Here is a 21,800-nt window from a genome sequence, read left to right as displayed (position 1 = left end):
TAACATTCTGTCCATTGCATGATGTTGCACATAAAAAGTACTTAAAAGTTAACTATGTAACATTGTCCTTCACTTCCTTTTGGGTAAAATTTATTGGAAAACTCCTGTGTTAATCAGAAAGCCTATTGCTCCTTCCAGAGGTTAGTACTTTAAGCTTGAGGCTGCATTCAAAGAGCTTTCAAAAGAGCTGGTGTATTTTTACACAAGGTCCCATGACTTCAGAAGATGTCTCCTAGGAGACTATGACAGAGGTCCTATTGAAGTCTCAACCCTCATTAATTGGCTCACTTATATAAGCAGATTTACAGACAATAGTCCTTTGTGTTCTTCAGAAAACAGCTTATTGAATAATGTGTTAAACCTGCAGCTGGGCCATGGTCATGTCCTTGTCCAATCAGTGATGTTCAGGACAAATTCTCAAAGCAAGCTATCAAATCTGAAGTCCAAGGTGCTCTGTCCATAGATGTCCTGATGTCCATAGATGTCCTGACATGTCCTGGAAATTTCACTTTGGGAGCAGTGTTGTGTCCATGGTACATGCAGTCACCCAATGACAGTGGGGTCTTTATCAAGGTAAGTACCTGCTATGTGCTAACTAAGATTTGTTTTAGGTACATTCATTCAGAAGCTACTAGCTATAACAGACATGATACTGCCGTCTAGAAGCTGAAAATGGAAGAGGAAAATGGAACAAGTAGAGAAGAGCTTTTAAAACCTTTATATCTTGTTTGTAGTTCAGACCAGGGATGCAAGAGCTTGCTGAGGGTGGAGCTGTGGGTATCAGCCTGCTACCTGGAACATCAAGTTTGGTAGGCAGAGCTAAACCTCAAGACTGCAGAGGATGTTTATGGTGATGCCAGAATGGTCAGTTCCTCACCATGATAGCCACACTACCCGGAGGAATGCCCTAGTCATGTCCTTCAAGACAAGCTTGAAATCTTCTGCTTCACATGTTCTACCAGTTCTTTTATTGAGATCCTTGGATCCATATTTTTTGTGTTTAGATGGCACCAATTATTCTATTTTCTTTCCTAGTTAGGCTGCCATGACATAGCAGAAAGAGTGGGACTCTGACAGGGAGAATAGCCAATGATATCAGCCAAAATTGTTTATCTTGTTCAACCTTAGTTTATTCACCTAACAAATGGGAATCATAGTCATGCTGCTCTTCAGTGCTTGCATAATATCATGATAATTACCCTCTCATCCCCAATGAAAGGGAAATTTTATTGAGGCCCTTGGGGCTCAGGCAGGAGGCTCCCCTGCGGACAAAGGAAGAGCTGGTGGAGGGGCCTTATTTAATCTTTTGGGGCGCAGGTTGTTGGTGTGGCCGCACTTCTTGTGGCAGATGACAGCGCAGGCATGCAAGCGAGCATAACGCTTGCAGCAGATTATCTTGTTGTAGTTGTATTTCTGGGTCAGCTGGCGGAGGGAAGGCTCAATGATGCCACCCCAGAGGCGAAGCACCAAGTGCAGGCTGGACTCTTTACGGATATTGTAATCTGACAGAGTGCTGCCATCTTCTCACTGTTTGCCCGCTAAAATCAGATGCTGCTGTCAAGGGGATCCCCTCCTTGTCTTGGATTTTTGGCTTTGACATTCTCAGTGGTGTCACTGGGGTCAAACTCGAGGGTGATGGTCCTGCCCATCAGGGTTTTCACGAAGATCTGCATCTCTGCGTCTGGTGTGAATCCACAAGGTCACCACCACCAAACTGCTCAGTCACCTCCTTTAAGAGAAAGAGCCATGATAATTATCCTTACTGATATGTGGAATAACATGGCCATAATTCTCCACTTACTGTGCTATCCTGTGTGACTTGCCTGCAGAGATATGGTAGTGTTTCTCATCACAGGTGTGAGCCCCATTTCTTTTCTTTCACCTTTCCTGTGCTCTTAGGGTGAAGAAAGTAATAGTTATCATGAGAGACTATGGACTCTGAAAAACAATCTGAGGGATTTGAAGTGGCGGGGGCGGGGGGGAGGTTGGGGTACCAGGTGGCGGGTATTATAGAGGGCACGGATTGCATGGAGCACTGGGTGTGGTGAAAAAATAATGAATACTGTTTTTCTGAAAATAAATAAATTGTCTACGGCCGTACCACCCTGAACGCGCCCGATCTTGTCTGAAAATAAATAAATTGAAAAAAAGTAATAGTTACTTTTAGATTAACTAACTAACAATGAAAGCAGACATAAGTATCATTAAGAGGAAAGACTGAGTCAGAAAAAAAACTGTTGAAAATTCTTAGTCACATCTTAAAAGGTGGATAAGATCTTCCCAGCTCTATTAAAGGTCAAGATAAATCCTCTAAGCCCATGAAAGCTTAATTCCATCACTGTCTGCAAAATCCAGTTTGTAGGAGACCAAATGGTGGCATTTTTGACAATCAAGTTTAAATTTCCTTTTTCTGATGCGTATTTTCCTTCAATGTTCATTTTGTTTACAGAAGTTACTTTACTTCATATGTTGCCTCATCACATAGACTCCAGTTCACAGTGGGGTGTTAAGGAACAAGTGGAATGATTAATGAAATTGATGAAGTAAATGGAAATATTAATCCTTAGTAAGAAGACACCATTCTATTTTCAAATGCCCAGAAATTTTATTAAGGAAACTTGAAGTCAGTTATTCAACATGGGCTTGATAAAAGGAAATATATTTACTTAATTTATTGTTACATTTTTCCTTATGCAACTTAAGCTGTTTTCCATTTGGAAGAAAGGAGGCATTTATCCAGTCTGTTCTGAGAAACATCCCTTGCTTCTCACTCCAAAAACACCTTTATTTAAATATACAAAAGTATTTCTGCCTTGATTTATTCAGTAGACTCTTTTAATTGAAAACATGAGAATATTCCAAATCTGTGTTATGTAATGCTGACTAAACCATATGCAATTGTGAAATGTCATTTCTGTGCTACTTGGATCCTTGATTGAAGCCTCATGAGAAAACCTTTGTTAGGATCACCCACCTAAGCCATTTCTGTATTCCTGACACTCTAGAACAATTTGTTGTCTTAAGGTAATATGCATTGGGCTAATTTTTTATACAGCAATACATAACTAATCGGTAATGGGAACTCACCATAAAAGACAACATAAAATGTGGGTTTGGCTCTGGAACTGTGAAATAAGTGAACATTCTCAGAATTTGCAGAGATCATCAGTGGAAGGATAATATTTACTGGCACTAGGGTTTTAGATTTTGAAGCAACTGTCAGTGAGAACCAAAAACAAAAAGAGGAAAACCTTATTGGAAACTAGAGAGAGGGAAATCCTTGTCCTGCAAGGGCAGAAAGTTGAGAAACACGAAACCTGAATTGATGTGAATGTTGAAGATATTTCCAGCAAACTGATGATTTTGCTGAAGAGACTTCCAGCCAGAATGTTGAAAGTGCAATCTGTTTTCTTTCTGCTTGTAATAATACAGAAACTATGGGAAGGAACAAAAAAGTCATGGCATCACTGGTTGTGAAGATTTGCAGCCTATCAAATGCAAAATGATGCTAAAATTAAGACCTGTCTTCCAAGCAAAGGTCAGGCTCAGGACAGTATCAGAAAAGCATAATGTGAGATGAGGCCAAGGAGGTAACCAAAAAATTTCTTATTAAAACATCAGGAGAGGGTGCCAGTGGTTCAGTCAGTTAAGTGTCTACCTTCAGTTTGGATCATAATCTCAGTGTCCTAGGATGGAGCCCTGTATCAGGATCTGTGCTCAGTCAAGAGTCTGCTTCTCTCTCTGCCCTCTACCCCCACAGCTTGTGTGCTCTCTCTCTCTCTCTTTCTCCCTGTCAAATAAATAAATAAATTCTTAAAAATAAAATGTTAGGGAAGACTAAAATTGGTTCCTCAGGGTGCTACTCATTCAGTTCCTATTGGTAGTTAGTGGTGTGTGTCTCTTACAGTCCCTCTTAATCAACCAAGAGCATTTCTAAGAAGTATAAGATATTATCTCTCAGCAGAAGCCCAAGGTAGAGAAAGGTTTATTTCAAATAGATTTTAGGTGTGAATTTTGTCTAACAAGATGGATGCAAACAGGATTTGTAAAATTTAAAAGAACTCTATTAGGTGAAACACTGTCTGCATGGACTGAAGAGGATGGGGATGGTACCAAAGAGTAGTCTGTTTCTCCTCACAAATTCTACCAGCAGGAAGTCAGCAAAGAAAACCACTCAGTTTCAAATGCATGTTAATTTTCATGGAAAAAGAAGGAGGTCTTAGAGTTTGGACCCAGGACCCACAAGGCAGAGCCTGTAGACATGGACAGTAACACCTGGAAAGAGTAAGAATGAGCACAAAGCAATGAGCTTTCAGTATTATCCCAGCAGGAAGTTAGAACTCATATGCCCAATGGTTTGTCTGTTCCTCCCATTTCCTTCCTTTTTTCCTTCCTACCTTCCCCTTCCTTCCTTCCTTCCTTCCTTCCTTCCTTCCTTCCTTCCTTCCGAATAGAAGTGCTGATGGTGACTACCCTATGCTTGTCCATGGTATGTTATAGGTGTGTGAGGGCAGATAACTCACCTCTTCAGTTCACAGGTTGAGAGAAGCTACACTAGATGAGTCTCATCAGCACCTGAGCATAGACATGTGGGCTGTCTCCAACTTGGCACAGTTTAAAGAATAAAATGGTGGTTTGGATGGGGTCATTCTTATGAAGGTCTTGGAAGGGGATGAGTTACTTTGTATGCCTGAGCAATGTGAAATACTGAGACATCACAGAGGTGAAGCTGTCATATAGATGATTTTCCCCCGTGGTGTTTGCTTCTTAATGTTTATATTCATGAACAGTTTCCTCCCACATAGTCCTAGAGTTGAGAGGGCAGAAATGATGGTGTATACTTCTGATATTAGGTAGTGAGGGACACTGAGGCTCCCCTGATGTTGATAGCTCTCTCTCTTCCAGAACACTCTTTCTTGGGAAAGCTAACTGTTCAACTGGGAGCTGTGCCATGGAGAGACCACATGGTGAGGGATAGAGGCCTTCTGCCCGTAGTCACCTAAAAGCACTTAGAAGAAGATCCTCTTGGCCCAGTCCAGCCTCAGAGGACTGCAGCCCTGAGTGACATGTGATTACAGACTTGTGAGAGATCCTAAGCTAAAATCCACCAGCTAAGGTACTCTTGGATTCCTGACCCATAGCTCTGAGAGACCAGGAATGTTTAAGTCTCCATGTTTTAGGGTAATTTGTTACCCACTAGTGCATAACTAGTACACAGGGTCACCTTGTGTAGCCATGAGACAGACTCTAGAAGTTGTAGTAAGGGCCTTGATCTATATTCTATGGTGCTGAGGAAGTTCATCTGTGGAAAAGGCTGAACACCACCTCAGAAGGTAGTGATTCCCTCAACACTACCTATAAAAGTAGGAGTCCACACTGTGGTCACTGTATCTATACTACCACCAGGGAATGACCACTAGAGAGCCCTTTCTGGAGAATAAAGATTGAGACCCCAGTACTGAACCAAGCTGATGGATGTTGCACTTGCTGAGAGTTCCTGCATAGAAGGAGATGCCCTGGTAGCACCTGCTAACAAGAGTGCCCTTGGAGCTTGGAGAGTGTCTGTCTGCTGGGTTACATTTCTGTTTTCCACAAGGCAGGAATTTTAGTGAGTTACCACCATATTCTTAATGGGTAGCAAGTAAATAGATAGTTTTCAGATTTGTCGTCTTGTAGAATTTACTCCTGATATCTCTGGGATGTAGGCATGTATCTTAACTTACATTTTTAGTGGTTTGTTTGTTTGGTTATAAATTTAAACTTGTAGGGGTTTTGCCCCAAGAGTAGTACAAGGATCTCCATTATATATATATATATTTTTTTTTAAAAGATTTTATTTATTTATTTGACAGACAGAGATCACAAGTAAGCAGAAAGGCAGGCAGAGAGATAGGAGGAAGCGGGCTCCCTGCTGAGCAGAGAGCCCGATGTGGGGCTCAATCCCAGGACCCTGAGATCATGACCTGAGCTGAAGGCAGAGGCTATAACCCACTGAGCCATCCAGGCGCCCCTCTTCATTATATTTTTATTTAGATTCACCTAATATTTCAATTTGTTGCTTTTGTAATCTTTCTATCTATTTGAGAGGAAATTTGAGACATTGTGTCCCTTTGTCATTATTAAAGAAGAGAAATAATCTATTACATAACCATAGTACAATTATAAAAGCATATAATTTAATATTGATATAATACCATTATCTAATTCACAGTTCATATTCAAATTTTATCAGTTGTTCCCTAAATTTGCTACATATCCCATTTAGTTGATGTATCTTATTATTCCTTCTCAATGTCAATAGGTTCACAGACTTTCTTTAGACTTCTTGCCTCAATATTTGCTAAATTAAAATGGATTTTTTTGTAGAATGTCCTCAACATGTTTTTTGTTTGTTTGTCTCACAATTAGAAACAAATTGTGCATTTTTTAGCAAAAATGCCAGAGGTGATGTACAGTCATTGCAATCCATCAGGAGATGTGGGATGATGGTCTGTTTCCACCTTGACAATGTTAACCTGTTACTTGGTTTTGATAGCGATTGCCATATTTCTCCAATGAAACATTGCCACTGTCATCTTTGTAACTAGTATATAAACAGCAGGGAGATAACTTTAGACTATGTAAATAGCCCATCACCAAGCTTTAACCCAGAAAATTTTAGTGTCCTTTGATGATGTAACCTTATTATATCTACATTTATTTTTTTCATATTTTTTCTGCTTTTTAAATTTTAAATTATGTTATATTAGTCATCATATAGTATGTCATTATTTATTTTTTATATCATATTTATTTATTTATTTATTTATTTATTTAGGGTCCCTGCCGGGCTTTATATTAACATATAATATATTACTTGTTTCAGGGGTACAGTCTTTGAATCATCAGTCTTATACAATTCCAACACTCACCACAGCACATACCCCCTCCAGTGTCTATCCAGTCACCCCATCCCTCCCAACCCCCTCCTCCCCAGCAACCCTCAGTTTGTTTCCTGAGATTAAGAGTCTCTTGTGGTTTGTCTCCCTCTCTGGTTTCATCTTGCTTCATTTTGCCCTCTCTTCCCCTCTGCGACTCTGTCTTGTTTCCCAGATTCTGCATGAGTGAGATCATAATATAATTGTCTTTCTCTGATTGACTTATTTTGCTTACATAATTCCCTCTAGTTCCATCCATGTCACTGCAAATGACAAGTGAATAATATTCCACTGTATATATGAACCACATATTATTTATCCATTCATCTGTTGATGGTCATCTAGGCTCTTTCCATATTTTGGCTATTGTGGACCTTGCTGCTATAAACATTCAGGTGCACATGCCCCTTTGGATCACTACATTTGTATCTTTAGGGTAAATACCCAGTAGTGCAATTGCTGGGTCATAGGGTAGCTCTACTTTCAACTTTTTGAGGAACCTTCATACTGTTTTCAAGAGTGGCTGCTCCAGCTTGCATTCCCACCAACAGTGTAGGAGGGCTCCCCTTTCTCCACATCCCCGCCAACACCTGCCATTTCCTGACTTGTTAATTTTAGCTATTCTGACTTGTGTGAGGTGGTATCTCACTGTGGTTTTGATTTTTCTTTCCCTGATGTCAAATGATATTGAGCACTTTTTCATGTGTTTGTTGGCCATCTGGATGTCTCCTTCGCAGAAATGTCTGTTCATGTATTCTGCCCATTTCTTGATTGGATTATTTGTTCTTTGGGTATTGAGTTTGATAAGTTCTTTATAGATTTTGGATACTAGCCCTTTATCTGATAGGTCATTTGCAAATATCTTCTCCCATTCTGTCGGTTGTCCTTTGGTTTATGTCATTAATTTTTGATGTAGTGTTCCAAGATTCATTGTTTGCATATAACAGCCAGTGCTCCATGTGCCCTCTTTAATATCCATCACCAGGCTAACACATCCCCCAATCCCCTCCCCTCTAAAACCCGCAGTTTGTTTCTCAGAGTCCATAGTCTCTCATGGTTCATCTCCCCCTTTAATTACTCCCCTTCATTTTCTCCTTCCTTCTCCTAATGTCCTCCATGCTATTCCTTATGTTCCACATGTAAGTGAAATAATATGATAATTGACTTTTTCTGCTTGACTTATTTCACTCAACATTGTCTCCTCCAGTCCCATCTATGTTGATGCAAAAGCTGGGTAATCATCCTTTTTGATGGCTGAGTATTATGTGATTATAAATCTGGACCATATCTTTACCTATTCATCTGTTTTTGTTCATATTCTTATTAGACAACAGTCTTTCTTTCATTTGTTTATCTATTTTTAATGACACAAATCTATTGATGGTTATTTTATTCAACGTGTTATAATTTCTGACTATAAAAATTCATTTTCATGTTCAAATTGTCCCAGATTTGCTCACTGGGAACCCCTTCACACTGCCTCCTGTATCCTTTGCCCTCATGATTTTTTGAGAACTTAATTATTTTATGGCACCAGATTTTCTGGTTCCAACTCATTACTGCTTGAGAGAAAAATATTAATTTCTTACCTGACTCCTAGTGGAATTGGTAGTCTACAATGAACTGTATAGACACCTTGAATTATATCCTCAGGTGCTTGGATTCTTGATATACTTAAAACAATAAGACATAAATTCCCTGTCCTGAGAATTCCCTGCCTTTGTGAGAAATAGCTTTGAGGTATGAAAATCTTTACCTCAAATGATCAGCTTGTTAAGAGACAGCATTGGAGAGACACTGCTTGAATCATAAACACATTTATGTTGTTTCCAGTTGTCTATAAATAGTTGAATGAGCTTTGCCCTTTAATACCCCAAAGACTTTCCTTAAATGCTCTTCAGATTATTCCTGTGAGTCATGTTTTCTGATGTCTGGTGAGTTATGACAGTACCTTAACAAAAACGGAACCTTGAGAGACTGTGGACTCTGAGAAAAAAGCTGAGGGTTTTGGAGGGGAGGAGGGTGGGGGTTTGGGTGAGCCTGGTGGTTGGTATTAAGGAGGTTATGTTTTTTATGGAGCACTGGGTGTGGTGCATAAACAATGAATCTTGGAACACTGAAAAGAAATTAAATTAAAAAAAGGTTCTATAGGGGCACCTGGGTGGCTCAATGGATTAAGCTGCTGCCTTTGGCTCAGGTCATGATCTCAGTGTCCTGGAATCGAGCCCCGCATCGGGCTCTCTGCTCAGCAGGGAGCCTGCTTCCCCTTCTCTCTCTGCCTAACTCTCTGCCTACTTGTGATCTCTGTCTGTCAAATAAACAAATAAAATCTTAAAAAAAAAAAGGTTCTATATTAGCCAAGGTTTTCTGGAAAAATGGAACAAACAGGATCTAGATATAGATACATTAATTTATGTATATCTTATCTAAACTGCCCCTCTTTCCTCCTCTCCCTCTGCCTGCCTCTCTCATGGAATTGGCTCACATGGTTATGGAGTCTAACAAATGTCTAGGTCTATAGATGGCAAGCTAGAATCCAGGAGAGCTGCTGGTGTAAGTTCCGGTCTGAAAGCTGACAGACTCAAAACCCAAGAAGAACTGATTTTAAAGTTTGAGTTTGAAAACAGGAAAAGACCTATATGCTAGCTGTAAATAAGTCAGGAAAGAGGAGAAAGCATTTCTCCTTACTCATGAGAGTAAGCCTTTTTATTTTAGTCAGGCCTTCAACTAGCTGGGTGAGGCTTACTTACCTGGGGAGGACCAAAAACTGTTGCTCAGTCTAACAATTCAAATATTAATTTCATTCAGAAATGCCCTCACAGAACATACTCAGAATAATATTTGACCAAATGTCTGGGTATCCTGTGTCCCAGTCAAGGTGACACATAAAATTAACCTCATGACATCTCATCCCACCTGGTACAAAGGGAGTGCCATGGGACTTTCTGGTACAACATCTGTTCCTCTCTTCTGTGGATATGAGGTTACAGTGATCAAAGGTCCTTTTAAGTGGCAAAGGCTTGGTTGGAAGGACACGAATTTTAAATTTATGGATAATTATGTTATAATTTTTTGTTGTTACAGAAATTTCAAACAATTGTGTTTGATAAAGGAAGATATTTTCTACAGGAAAAAGAGGGTCATATGTTGATTCCCAACAGCCATGGAATAATCCTATAGAATATGTGTAAAATTGTCTCTGAGATTGAATTTACTTATGAAGTAGAATAAGAAAATGGAATAGAAGCCATCTCACCTTGAATCTGCTGTTTAGTACATTAGAGATGGATGAAAAGATTTGTTTTAAGGTCTTCATAAATGGTGCTTATATTCTCTTATTTGTAGGTGCTTACATATGCTCCATTTTTTGATGATTAAAAATATGCATGAAATGAATGACTCAAGTTAAAATAAATCAGGAAAAATGGAACGTGAGAATAATCCATGTACTGTGTGGTGACTAAAATAACATAATTTTAAAAAAATTAAAAAAACACACACACACACATACACAACTGTTGCTATCATCACAAAGACCACCCACCTCCTTCAATCCTTGACTGAAGTGGTGATAATCTTTCTGGTCTATTCTGGAGACTATACTCAAGGTTGGGTGTAAATGGCCCCTGACAAGGTGAAAAAACACTTCAATTTCAGGGAAGGAGAAAGAGGGACATTAAAACAATTTGAACTAATAGGTCTGGAAGTCCTTGGCTTTGCCTCAGAAACATGTTTTGAATTTTTGGTGTCCTGGGATGAAGAAGAATGAAAAGGCACAGCACTCTGTCTCTTAAGAGATTGGCTTGGGCCAGAGGGCAGGTCCTTTTCATGAAAGATATTGCATAGTTTATTCATGGAAGACTTACCAACTCTATCTCCTTCCCATGTCCACAGTGTGCATGTTAGCATTTTCAAGGTCCTGAGAATTTTGCATCAAGAACCCTGGCTCCCTTTGCTTAACACTGTGTCTTCTAAACTTACTTGGACTAAATACTCTATATCAGTTAGTGGATATCAGAAAGTTATGGCCCTAATGGGCTGCCAATTGCATTGAACTCTGGTGAAGGCTGTGTGCAGTCTGGACCAAACTCATCCTCAGAAGTCTTTCCAATACATACAAGGGTTGGCATGTCTGCAGAGATGCACTGACATTCAGAGGGCAAAGGAGAGTGAGCAAGGGCATGGACTCAAGCCAGATTGCCCTTCTGCCATGTACTGCTAATGGGAAAGTTATATACCTTCTCTGTGCCTCAGTTTCTTCTTCTGTAAAGGGGTGTAGTAATAATACATGTGTCTGTGTGGGTTAAATGATTTAATGCATGTAAAGTATTTAGAACAAGGCCTGGAACACAAGGGGTGCTCTGAAGGGTTCACTGTTTTTCTAAGAATTCAGATTCTCTCATTGGCTATGGCTGGACTTAAACTGTAGACATTCTTTATAGCAAGGGGGGAGTTTTTATTTATTTAAGTTTTTATTACTTCTCTAAGTGGAAATTGTGAGCCCTTGGGATAATTCAGTCATAGTTGATGACAATTCTCTTCTTCTTTTTGAATGCAAGTTCTCTTTAATTTATCTGTGCATGAACAGCAGGATTCTAAACAAAGTGCCATTTGCTGAGGTGGGGAAGACTGTGGATGAAGCATATTTCTGGGGGACATCTGGGAGACTGGTTTTAGATTTGTTAAATTTGAAATGTCTGTTAGATATCAATGTGAAAATGAGTATGTACTTGGGGACTATGAACCTGGAATTTAGGGCTGAAGTGAGGAGGAGTGTTACAAGTTTAAAGTCATCAGTGAGTAAATAGTACTGAAAACCAAGAGTCTGGAACATTTCCCCATGGTCAATGAGTGGAGGTAGAAGACAAGACCAAAAGCTGAGCCCCTGGAATCTTAAAATTGTAGATGTCTAAGCTAAATTATGGATTGTGAAGGGAAACTGTCAACTGTGAGGATGAAAGTGAATTGAAAGGGAGTTGAAGTTAGTCTTAAAGCCTAGGCTTCCAGGAACATAAAAGGTACTCGGCAATGCAATGAGCTAGGGCAAGGAATCCTAGAAGTACTCTACTGACTGGTATGAGAAAATGGTGTTCCTTTAGTGTCCAGAAGCTTGAAAGGTCTACAAAACTTCCATTCTGAGGTCACTGTCCATGGTTGCTAAGAGATGCTGCCCTCCCAGTTCAGGTTCTCTCACAATGGCTCTGGGGATCCACGTGCTAGTCAACATCTGGGTTCGCTGCTGGTGACTATTTTTGCTACAGGTGTGGAGAAGGACAACATAGGTAGGATTGATCTGGGTCAGAATTGAATACTGCACATTTTGTGAAGAATTCAAACTTTCTTCCATTTTATTTAAAATTATTTTCTATATTGGGACAACCAAAAAAATATTTCAAGTACAAATAGTATTTTAGCTAAAGTAGAATATAACTTAAATTACTGATTCTATTTTAAAGCATGAATCTTCTCAACTACAGTAGCCATTGCAGCAGTTCTTTGTCCCCCCCCCCCCAAGTTCAAGGAAGATCACAGTCCTGAGTCCTATGACTCCCTAACTTAAAAGATAAAATAGTCTAGACTCTATACTTCAGGGAGACTATTGCCTGGATTTGTTTCCATTTAATTCCATTTGTTTCCATTTCATGCTCTCTTTCTGAGTGACCAATGACTTCTACTTTGTGTTGAGGAGAAACATTTTGGAGCAGAAGCCTGGGACTTTCACACATAAATGGGAAGTTCTTTAATTTCAAAATTCTGATATTTCATGTATCCATTTAGCCATCCGTCCATCCATCCATGTATCCATCCATCCATCCAACCATTCATCCATCCATCACCATTAGCTGTGCATCTGTTGAGTGTAATGAGCTCTGCTTGGGGCTTGGTGTGCTCCTATGGGGAGGTAGGTGAGTAGAGACACAATTATAATATAGAAATGTAAGTAGAAGACACACAGGTAGAGGGATAGGAGAAAGCTTTTCAAGGGAAGTATCACTTAAGCCTAGCTCAGTTCTAACTACAGGTGATTTGCCTCCTAGGGGACATTTGGAAATATTTGGAGACATTTTATTGTGACTAAAGCAGTGCAACTGGCAGCTAGTAGGTTGAGGCCATATACTACAATGCACATGACAGCTCTATGTCAAAAAATTATCTGGTCCAACATGTCTATAACTCTGAGGTGGAAGACCCTGATCTGGAGTGATGGATGAGTGGTTAGTCAGGGGGAGAAAGGGTAGAGTGGATGTGAGCTCTGTGAAATGTGCAGTGTGTGCAGAACACTGTGTCCTACATGGCAGGAGTCACCGAGAGTGAAGAGATGAGGCTTCCTGTGTGTCAAGATTCTTAATCGTCTTAAAGGCAATTGAGACATGTGAATTATTTTAAGTAGACAGGAATGTGATCAGATTCATTTTTTCAAATATGAACTGCTCTGGCAATGATGTGAGGGGGTGGTTTGAAGCAAAAGGTAGAGGGGCCACTGCTGGAGTCATGAAGGGACAGGGGGCACAGATGATTTCTTCTGCATTGTGATAAGTGTGATCCTCATGGACCATGAACCTGGTACACATTTCATCTCATTTTTGAATATTTGGCACATTTTTCTTTTGAGGTATTTTAGTAATTCTTTTCCCCAAGGTTTCCTTCCTTCATTCCTTTTCTTTCTTTCTTTCTTTCTTTCCTTCTTTCTTTCTTTCCTTCTTTCTTTCTTTCCTTCTTTCTTTCTTTATAATTTTACAAGCCAGATGAAATAACAAAGGCTGTGTTGTTGTTTGAGATAGAGTGTCTGTTAGTAGGGGTCAGATTGTGGCTGGACTCTACCTGACATCACAAACATTTCTACAGTCATAGTATAGCCAGAGATCAAATCATGATGGTGCCTGAGAAACCAGGAGCAACTAGAAGCACACTACAATAACTCCCCTAGATAATAAAATTCTAGGCTAGCCCACTTTTCTGCCCTCAGCTCTGACTAAACAAATGAAAGATTTAATTGCACCCAAAGAAAAATCAATTTCCCCTTTTAATTTTAATTGGATCTTTCAGCTGGCAAGAACACTGAAAAATGAACTTCATTTCCTGTTTGTAATATTAAAGGGAAAATTAATGTAATTTAATAATAACCACTCTACATTGGTCTGAAATTTCCCCTCTGAATTATTCACGTGGGCAATGCTGCCCCTCAGTGGCCACATTATGGCACTGGTACTATGTTATAGGTATTCTCATTTTTTGCCACTCTTTTGCAGCCACTTTTCTTTAAAATATTTACCTTGATTGACTTTGCTTATCTATAATAGGTACTGTTGGGAATTAATTTTATTGTTGCTGCCAACCCTGGGATTAAATGACATCCCCTCCCCAACAGAGTCCTCTCCTTTCCACTTTTAAAAATTAAAGAATGAAGGTAATGTGTTTCATCATAGAATTCAGTTTGTACTCCAGCATAGAAGACAAATTTCTATCTAAGCTAATACTCTCTGTCCAGATGATTTTTAATGCTATAAAACTGAGCAGGCTTCATAAAGGTACATGGATCTGGCTTGTAAATGAGGTTGCTAGGGTAGTTAAATTGTAAATGATAGAAAAAGTTAATCTTTCTCAGGTTAAAAAAATAATCAATCTCTGTAATTAAGGTGTTTCAATTTTTTTCCTCCCAAGTTCAAATTGGAATTTTATATGAAAAGATGATATCACTTGGGCACACATACAAATTTATCAGAACTAGCTGTGTGAGAATCATCAAAAAGATATTAAGCAGCACAGCAGAGTTATACATTAAGCAAAGATGTTCAGTGAAGTCCTCTTTGGAAATTCCAGAGTATGTGGCTTGTAATTTATAACACACATCTTGTTTTATTTAGGTCGTAACAATTTGAACCTTCCTTTCTAAATATTAAGCAATTTCAAGCAAGGGATCTGGATCATTATCTTTGTTCTCCAGTAACAAATAATATAATGCTAAGTTGGAAAATTCTATTTTATGACTTGAGTTCATACTATCGAATCCTGGAGCCCATCTGTGGTTGATAGAGCTGAAAAAAGAGCCCCTTTGGAGAGATGAGATAGAAGAGGCAAAGTGGCTGACCTCCCCGGTCTAGAAAGACTAGGAATATTGCTGTCATCCCATAAGAGTGGTTGATCATATCTATGCATTTTCTGTGCAAGAACCAAAGAGAAAACTTTTTACTTGGCATCCAAGAGACAAAAGTAAATTTCTGAGAGAAGCACCAAATTTGGACTTCTGGATAATGGTTTGGGATGGAGTAGACAAGGAAGGAAAACAACAGACTCAGGGTTCTTATGATATTTTGCTTCAGTGCTTGGGAGTTCCTTCAGGTTCTAGCAGAGTAAGAAGAGTTTTCATTGTTATATATTTCCCAGGACGTGGTCCGTAAAGGCATTTTTCATCATATTCCTGATAGGAAACCAATAAAAACAGAAAAAAAGATAAAAGGCTGATGAAGAACTCATTTCCAAAATTTGGGAAGAATTTCCACCAATATAAAGTAAGATTGAATTGGATTAACTGCAGTTTGGTTAAATGTTTGTGCTCTTTTTTTTTTTTTTTTTTTTTTTTTTACTTTTTAAAATTTATTTTCAGCATAACAGTATCCGTTGTTTTTGCACCACACCCAGCTCTCCATGCAATCCATGCCCTCTCCAATACCTACCACCTGGTTCTCCAACCTTCAACACCCCTCCTTCAAAACCCTCAGATTGTTTTTCCAAGTCCATAGTCTCTCATGGTTCACCTCCGCTTTCAATTTCCCTCAACTCCCTTCTCCTCTCCAACTCCCCTTGTCTTTTGCCTCAATGGACATACTCTTGTGCACTCTGAATGAGGCATGTAGTTGCATTGTGTGTGTTCCACAGCCTGCTCTGAGCTCAGGCTGCAGAGCTAGCCAGCAAAAAGCAGCACAGGATATATTCCTTGTATAAGCACTTCTCCCAATATGTCCACTTAGAAATTACAGCCACACAGAAACAAAATGTGGTGGAATGGGCAAATTATTACCTTGTGGTGGCACATGAAATGTTGAAAGTGTTGGGTCTATAAGCAAATCACCCCGGGTCAGGGAACTAAAAGGATATGCTCATGAGGTAGGGTGTCTGGTAATTCAAGATTATCTTTCATTCCTTTGAATTGAAAGTGTTAAAACATGAGGTGGGCATGGATGAAGCTCTTGTGTCTAAATGATTCCAGCTCATGGATGAATTGCCTATCAACTTGTTCTCCATCTTATCTGCTGGGAAGAACTGAAAAGAAGACATGCAGGTCCTACCATTTGGAGAAATACAAGGTTAACTCAACATCCCTTAGAAGATGAGTAAATAGGGAAAATATGATATTGACTACACCATCCTTCGCCCAAGAAAACACATTTCAAATGTAGGGAAATGAGATGTCATAGATATGCACATTAAGAGCATACATTGAAGGTTGTTTCCTTGTTTAGAAAACTAACGTCCTTAATTGCATATAAATGGATATGACTCTCTAAGCTCAGAGCAGAAAATGACAAGGAGAAGAAAACTTGAGATGAAATGATAGCAGGTGGTAGAAAAAGACAATAGAGTAAGATGTAAAGGCACTGCAATGAGATTAAAGATTACTTAGTTGAAGTAAAGATTTAATAGTATGGTTATGTTAGTGTATGTAGTGCTATGTTTCATTGTTAGTGTATAGAAATGAAACTGATTTCTGTGCATTGATTTTTGTATCCTGCCACATTACTGAATTTCTGTATGAGTTGTATAATTTGGGGGTGGAATCTTTGGGTTTTCCACATAAAATACCATGTCATCTGCAAAGAGAAAGAGTTTTACTTCTTCTTTGCCAATTTGAATACTTTTATTTCTTTTTGTTGTCTGATTGCTGATGCTAGAACTTCTAGTACTATGTTGAACAATAGTGGCAAGAATGGGCATTCTTGTGATACTGATCTTAAGGAAAAGGTTCTCAGATTTTTAATGATGTTCAGTGTATGCTTTTCATAGATGGTTTTTATGATATTGAGGTATGTTCCCTCTATTGGTCCACTCTTGAGTTCTATTCAGGAAATAATGCTGTATTTTGTCAAATGCTTTTTCTGCATTAATTGAGAGGATTATATAGTCATTATCTTTTCTTTTATTATTGTGCTCTATCATGTTGATTGATTTGTGAATGTTGAACCACACTTGTGTCCCAGGAATAAATCCTACCTGGTTGTGATGGATAATCCTTTTAATGTAGTGCTGGATCCGATTAGCTAGGATCTTGTTGAGTATTTTGGCATTCATGTTCATCCAGGAAATTGGTCTGTAATTCTTCTTTTGGATGGGGTCTTTGCCTGGTTTGGTATCACAGTAATGCTGGCATCAAAGAATGAGTCTGGAAGTTTTTCTTCTTCTTCTTCTTTTTTTTTTTTTTAAATATTTTAATTTATTTATTTGACACAGAGAGAGGGAGATCACAAGCAGGTAGAGAGACAGAAAGAGGGGGAAGCAGGCTCCCCGCCGAGCAGAGAGCCTGATGTGGGGCTTGATCCCAGGACCTGGGGATCACAACCTGAGCTGAAGGCAGAGGCTTTAACACACTGAGCCACCCAGGCACCCCCTGTTTCTGTTTTTTGAAACAGCTTCCAAAGAATAGGTATTATTTCTTCTTTAAATGATTGGTGGAACTCCCCCTGGGAAACCATCCAGCCCTGGACTCTTGTGTTTGGGGAGGTTTTTGATTATTGCTTCAATTTCATTACCGGTTATTGGTCCATTCAGTTTGTCTATTTCTTTCTGTTTCAGTCTTGGTAGTCTGTAAGTTTCCAGGAAGGCATCCATTTCTTCCAGGTTGCTTAATTTGTTAGCAAATAGTTGCTGGTAATAATTTTTTTAATTTAATTTAATTTTTTCAGTGTTCCAACTACATAAGAGGGCAATATATGCCCTCTTTAATACCTACCACCAGTCTCCCCCTCCCCCTCCCCAAACCCTCAGTTTGTTTCTCAGAGTCCAGACTCTCATGGTTCATCTCCTCCTCTGATTTCCCCCAACTCACTTCTCTTCTCCTTCCCCCAATGTCCTCTGTGTTATTCTCTATGCTTTATAAGTAAGTGAAGCCATATGATAAAAAACCATATGATAATTGACTTCCTGTCCTTGATTTATTTTACTCAGCATAACCTCCAGTCCCATTTATGTTGATACAAAAGTTGGGTATTCCTCTATTCTTATGGAGGCATAATATTCCATTGTATATATGGACCATGTCTTCTTTATCTATTTCTCTGTTGGAGAGCATCTTGGCTCATTCCACAGTTTGGTGATTGTGGACATTGCTGCTATAAACATTGGGGTACAGATGGCTCTTCATTTCACTACATCTGTATCTTTGGGATAAATACCCAGTCATGCAATTGCAGGGTGATGGGGTAGCTCTATTTTTAATTTCTTAAGGAATCTCCACACTGTATTCCAACGTGGCTGCACTAACCTGCATTCCCACCAACAGTGTAAGAGGGTTCCCCTTTCTCTACATCCTCTCCATTGCTTGTTGTTTCTTGTCTTGTTAATTTTGGCTATTCTAACTCTTGTTAATTTTGGCTATTCTAACTGGTATAATGTGGTATCTCAATGTGGTTTTGATTTGAATTTTCCTGATGGCTAATGATGATGAATATTTTTTCATGGGTTTGCTAGCCATTTGTATGTTTTCTTTGGAGAAGTGTCTGTTCATGTCTTCTGCCCATTTTTTGACGTGATTATTATTATTATTATTTTTTGAGCGTTGAGTTTGAGGAGTTATTTATAGATCTTGGAAAATCAGCCCTTTATCTGTAGTGTCATTTGCAAATATCTTCTATTCTTTGGGTTGCCTCTTTGTTTTGTTGAAAGTTTCCTTTCCTTGCAGAAGCTTTTGATCTTGATGGAAGTCCCAAAAGTTTGTTTTCACTTTTGTTTCCTTTGCCTTTGGAGACATATTTTGAAAGAAGTTGCTGTGGCCAATGTCAAAGAGGTTACTGCTTATGTTTTACTCTAGGATTTTGATAGATTTCTTCCTCATATTGTCTTTTATCCATTTTGAGTTTATCTTTGTGTATGGTGTAAGAGAATGGTCAAGTTTTATTCTTCTATACATAGCTGTCCAATTTTCCCAGCACCATTTATTGAAGAGACTGTCTTTTTTCCACTGTATATTTTTTCCTGCCTTGTCAAAGATTATTTAACCATAAAGTTGCAGGTCCATACCTGGGCTGTCTATTTTGTTCCACTGGTCTATGTGTCTGTTTTTGTGCCAGTACCATCCTGTCTTGGTGATCACAGATTTGTAGTGAAGGTTGAAATCAGACAGCATGATGCGCCCAGTTTTGTTTTTCTTTTTCAACATTTCCTTAGCCAGTCAGGTTCTCTTCTGGTTCCATGAAAATTTTAAGATTGTTCGTTCCAGCACTTAAAAATGCTGGAACTTTGATTGGGATGCATTGAAAGTATTAATTTCCCTAGGTAGTATAGACATTTTAACAATGTTTATTCTTCCCATCCATGCGCCTGGAATGCTTTTCCATTCTTTTGTGTCCTCTTTAATTTCTTTCATGAGTGTTCTGTAGTTCCTTGAGTACAGATCCTTTACTACTTTGGTTAGGTTTATTCCCAGGTATCTTAGGGTTCTATAGTAAATGGAATTGATTCTCCAATTTTACTTCCTATATTTTCATTGTTAGTCTATAAGAAAGCAATTGATTTGTGTACATTGATTTTGTATCCTTCCATATTATTGAATTGCTGTGTGAGTTCTAGTAGTTTGGGGGTGAAGTCTTTTGGGTTTTCCATATAAAGTGCTGATAATGATTTCTAATAATAATTTCTATTTTCTTGGTGTTAGTCATAATCTGCTTTCATTCATGATTTTATTGAAAGTTTGGGCAGTGGTTTAACAATCTTATTAATTCTTTCAAAGAACAAGCTTCTACTTTGTTGATCTGTTTTACTGTTTTTTCTTGTTTCTATTTTATTGATCCCTGCTCAAATATTTATTTCTCTTCTTCTGCTTGGTTTAGGCCTAATTTGCTGTTCTTTCTCCAGGTCTTTCAGATGTATGGTTAGCTTGTGTATTTTTTTTTTTTTTAATTTTTTGAGAGAGGCTTGGATGGCTATGTATTTCCCCCTACAACTGCCTTTGCAGTATCTCATAAGTTTTGGACCCATGTATTTTCATTCTCATTAGTTTCCATGATTTGTTTAAATTCTTCTTGAATTATCTGGTTAACCCAAACATTCTTGAGCAGGAAGGTCTTTAGCTTCCAGGAGTTTGGATTCCTTACAAATCTCTTCTTGTGATTGAGCTCAAGTTTCAAAGCATTGTGCCTGAAACTATGCAGGGAATAATCTCAATCTTTTGGTATCAGTTGAGACCTGATTTGATACCCAGTATGTGGTCTATTCTGGGGGAACAGTCCATGTACATTAAAAAAGAATGAGTATTCTGTTTTTTAAAGGTGGAATGTTCTTTTTATATTTACAAAGTCAATCTGGCCCAATGTGTCCTTCAGACCTCTTTTTTCTTTTTTGATCTTCTGCTTTGATGATCTGTCCTTTGCCAAGAGTAGAGTGTTGAGTTCTGCCACTATTAACACATAATTATCAATATTTTTCTGTATTTTGATTATGTAGTTGGCTGCTCCCATGCATGGGGCATAGATATTTATAATCATCAGATCTAATTTTTGAATAGACCTTTTAAGTATGATATATTGTCCTTTCTCATCTCTTACTATGGTCTTTAGCTTAAAATCTTATTTGTCTTATAAGAGAATTGCTAGTCCAGCTTTCTTTTGAAGTCTGCTGGCATAATAAATCGTTCCTCATCTCCTCACTTTCCATCTGGAGGTGTTTTTAGGTTCAAAATGTGTCTCTTGTAGACTACATGTAGACAGGTCATGTCTTTTTATCCAATCTGAAACCCTGTGCCATTTCATGGGAGCAATAGGCCATTCACATTGAGAGTGACTATTGAAAGATATGATTTTAGTGCAATCTTATTGCCTGTGATGTTCCTGTTTCTATAGATTGTCTCTGTAAATTTTTGGTATATATTATTCTTGGGGACTTTCTTCTTTTATAAAATTGCCCTTAATATTTCTTCCAGAGCTGGCTTGGTGGTCATATATTCTTTCAGTTTCTGCTGGTCCTGGAAGCTCTTTATCTTTCCCTCCATTCTGGATAACAGCCTTTCCAGATAAAGTATTTTTGGCTGCATGTTCTTCTCATTTAGTACCCTGAATTGTTTTTCCAGCCCTTTCTGGCTTGCCTGGTCTCTGTGTATAGGTCTGATGTTATTCTGATATTCCTCCCTGTAAGTAAGAAATTCCCCCTATCTGTTTTCAGGATAGTTTCCTTGGCTATAAGATTTGCAAGTTTTACTATTATATGCCATCCATTGGTCTGTTCTGTTTGATCTTGGGAGGGGTCCTCTCTACCTCTTGGACAAGAATGCTTGTTTCCTTCCCCAGATTAGGGAAATTCTCAGCTATGACTTGCTCAAATATACCTTATGGTCTTCTCTTTCTCTCCACCCCTCAGGGATCCCAGTAATTCTGACATTGGAATGTTTCATAATGTCATTGATCTCTCCAAGTCTGTTCTTATGAGCTTCTAGCTGTTTTTCCCAATCCTACTCAGCTTCCTTTTTTTAAATCATCTTATCTTCTAGCTCACTAATTCATTCTTCTGCCTCATTTACCCTTCCTGTTAAGGTATCCAGTTTAGACTTCATCTCATTCATAGCATTTTAAAATTCAGCCTGATTAGATCTCATTTCTGCCCTTACATATCCCTATATTGTTACTACTAATATTTTTCTCAAGCCTAGATATTGACTTCATAATTGCTTCTCTGTAGTCT

At 38.6% G+C, this 21,800-nt stretch overlaps 1 protein-coding gene and 1 long non-coding RNA gene across 2 annotated transcripts in view; one reads left to right on the top strand and one right to left on the bottom strand.

The window, feature by feature from the left end:
• The first annotated feature begins 422 nt into the window (after positions 1-422).
• The window catches only part of LOC132022634 (uncharacterized), a 162,783-nt gene continuing 141,405 nt past the window's right edge, over positions 423-21,800 (top strand). Inside the window, exon 1 of the long non-coding RNA XR_009405655.1 lies at positions 423-573. This is a non-coding gene — a long non-coding RNA (uncharacterized LOC132022634). The remainder of the gene's footprint in view (positions 574-21,800) is intronic.
• LOC132022160 (ubiquitin-ribosomal protein eL40 fusion protein-like) lies at positions 1,246-1,673 on the bottom strand. The gene is made up of 2 exons (XM_059407507.1): positions 1,574-1,673; positions 1,246-1,487 (listed from the first exon to the last, which is right to left on the bottom strand). Exons 1-2 carry the CDS (start codon positions 1,671-1,673, stop codon positions 1,246-1,248), a joined length of 342 nt encoding a protein of 113 aa, XP_059263490.1.

Source organism: Mustela nigripes, chromosome 7 (assembly GCF_022355385.1).
Source record: "Mustela nigripes isolate SB6536 chromosome 7, MUSNIG.SB6536, whole genome shotgun sequence".
Lineage (NCBI taxonomy): Eukaryota > Metazoa > Chordata > Mammalia > Carnivora > Mustelidae > Mustela > Mustela nigripes.
The sequence above is the reverse complement of the archived record's forward strand: the minus strand, read 5'-3'. Positions and strand labels throughout refer to the sequence as shown.

Bases quoted from the DNA above. Each gene is read 5' to 3' on its own strand.
- LOC132022160 (XM_059407507.1), bottom strand. From the start codon at position 1,673: ATGCAGATCTTCGTGAAAACCCTGATGGGCAGGACCATCACCCTCGAG. The intron at 1,488-1,573 runs GAGGGGATCCCC...ACAATATCCGTA, and splicing joins AGCCAAAAATCCAAGACAAG to AAGAGTCCAGCCTGCACTTG.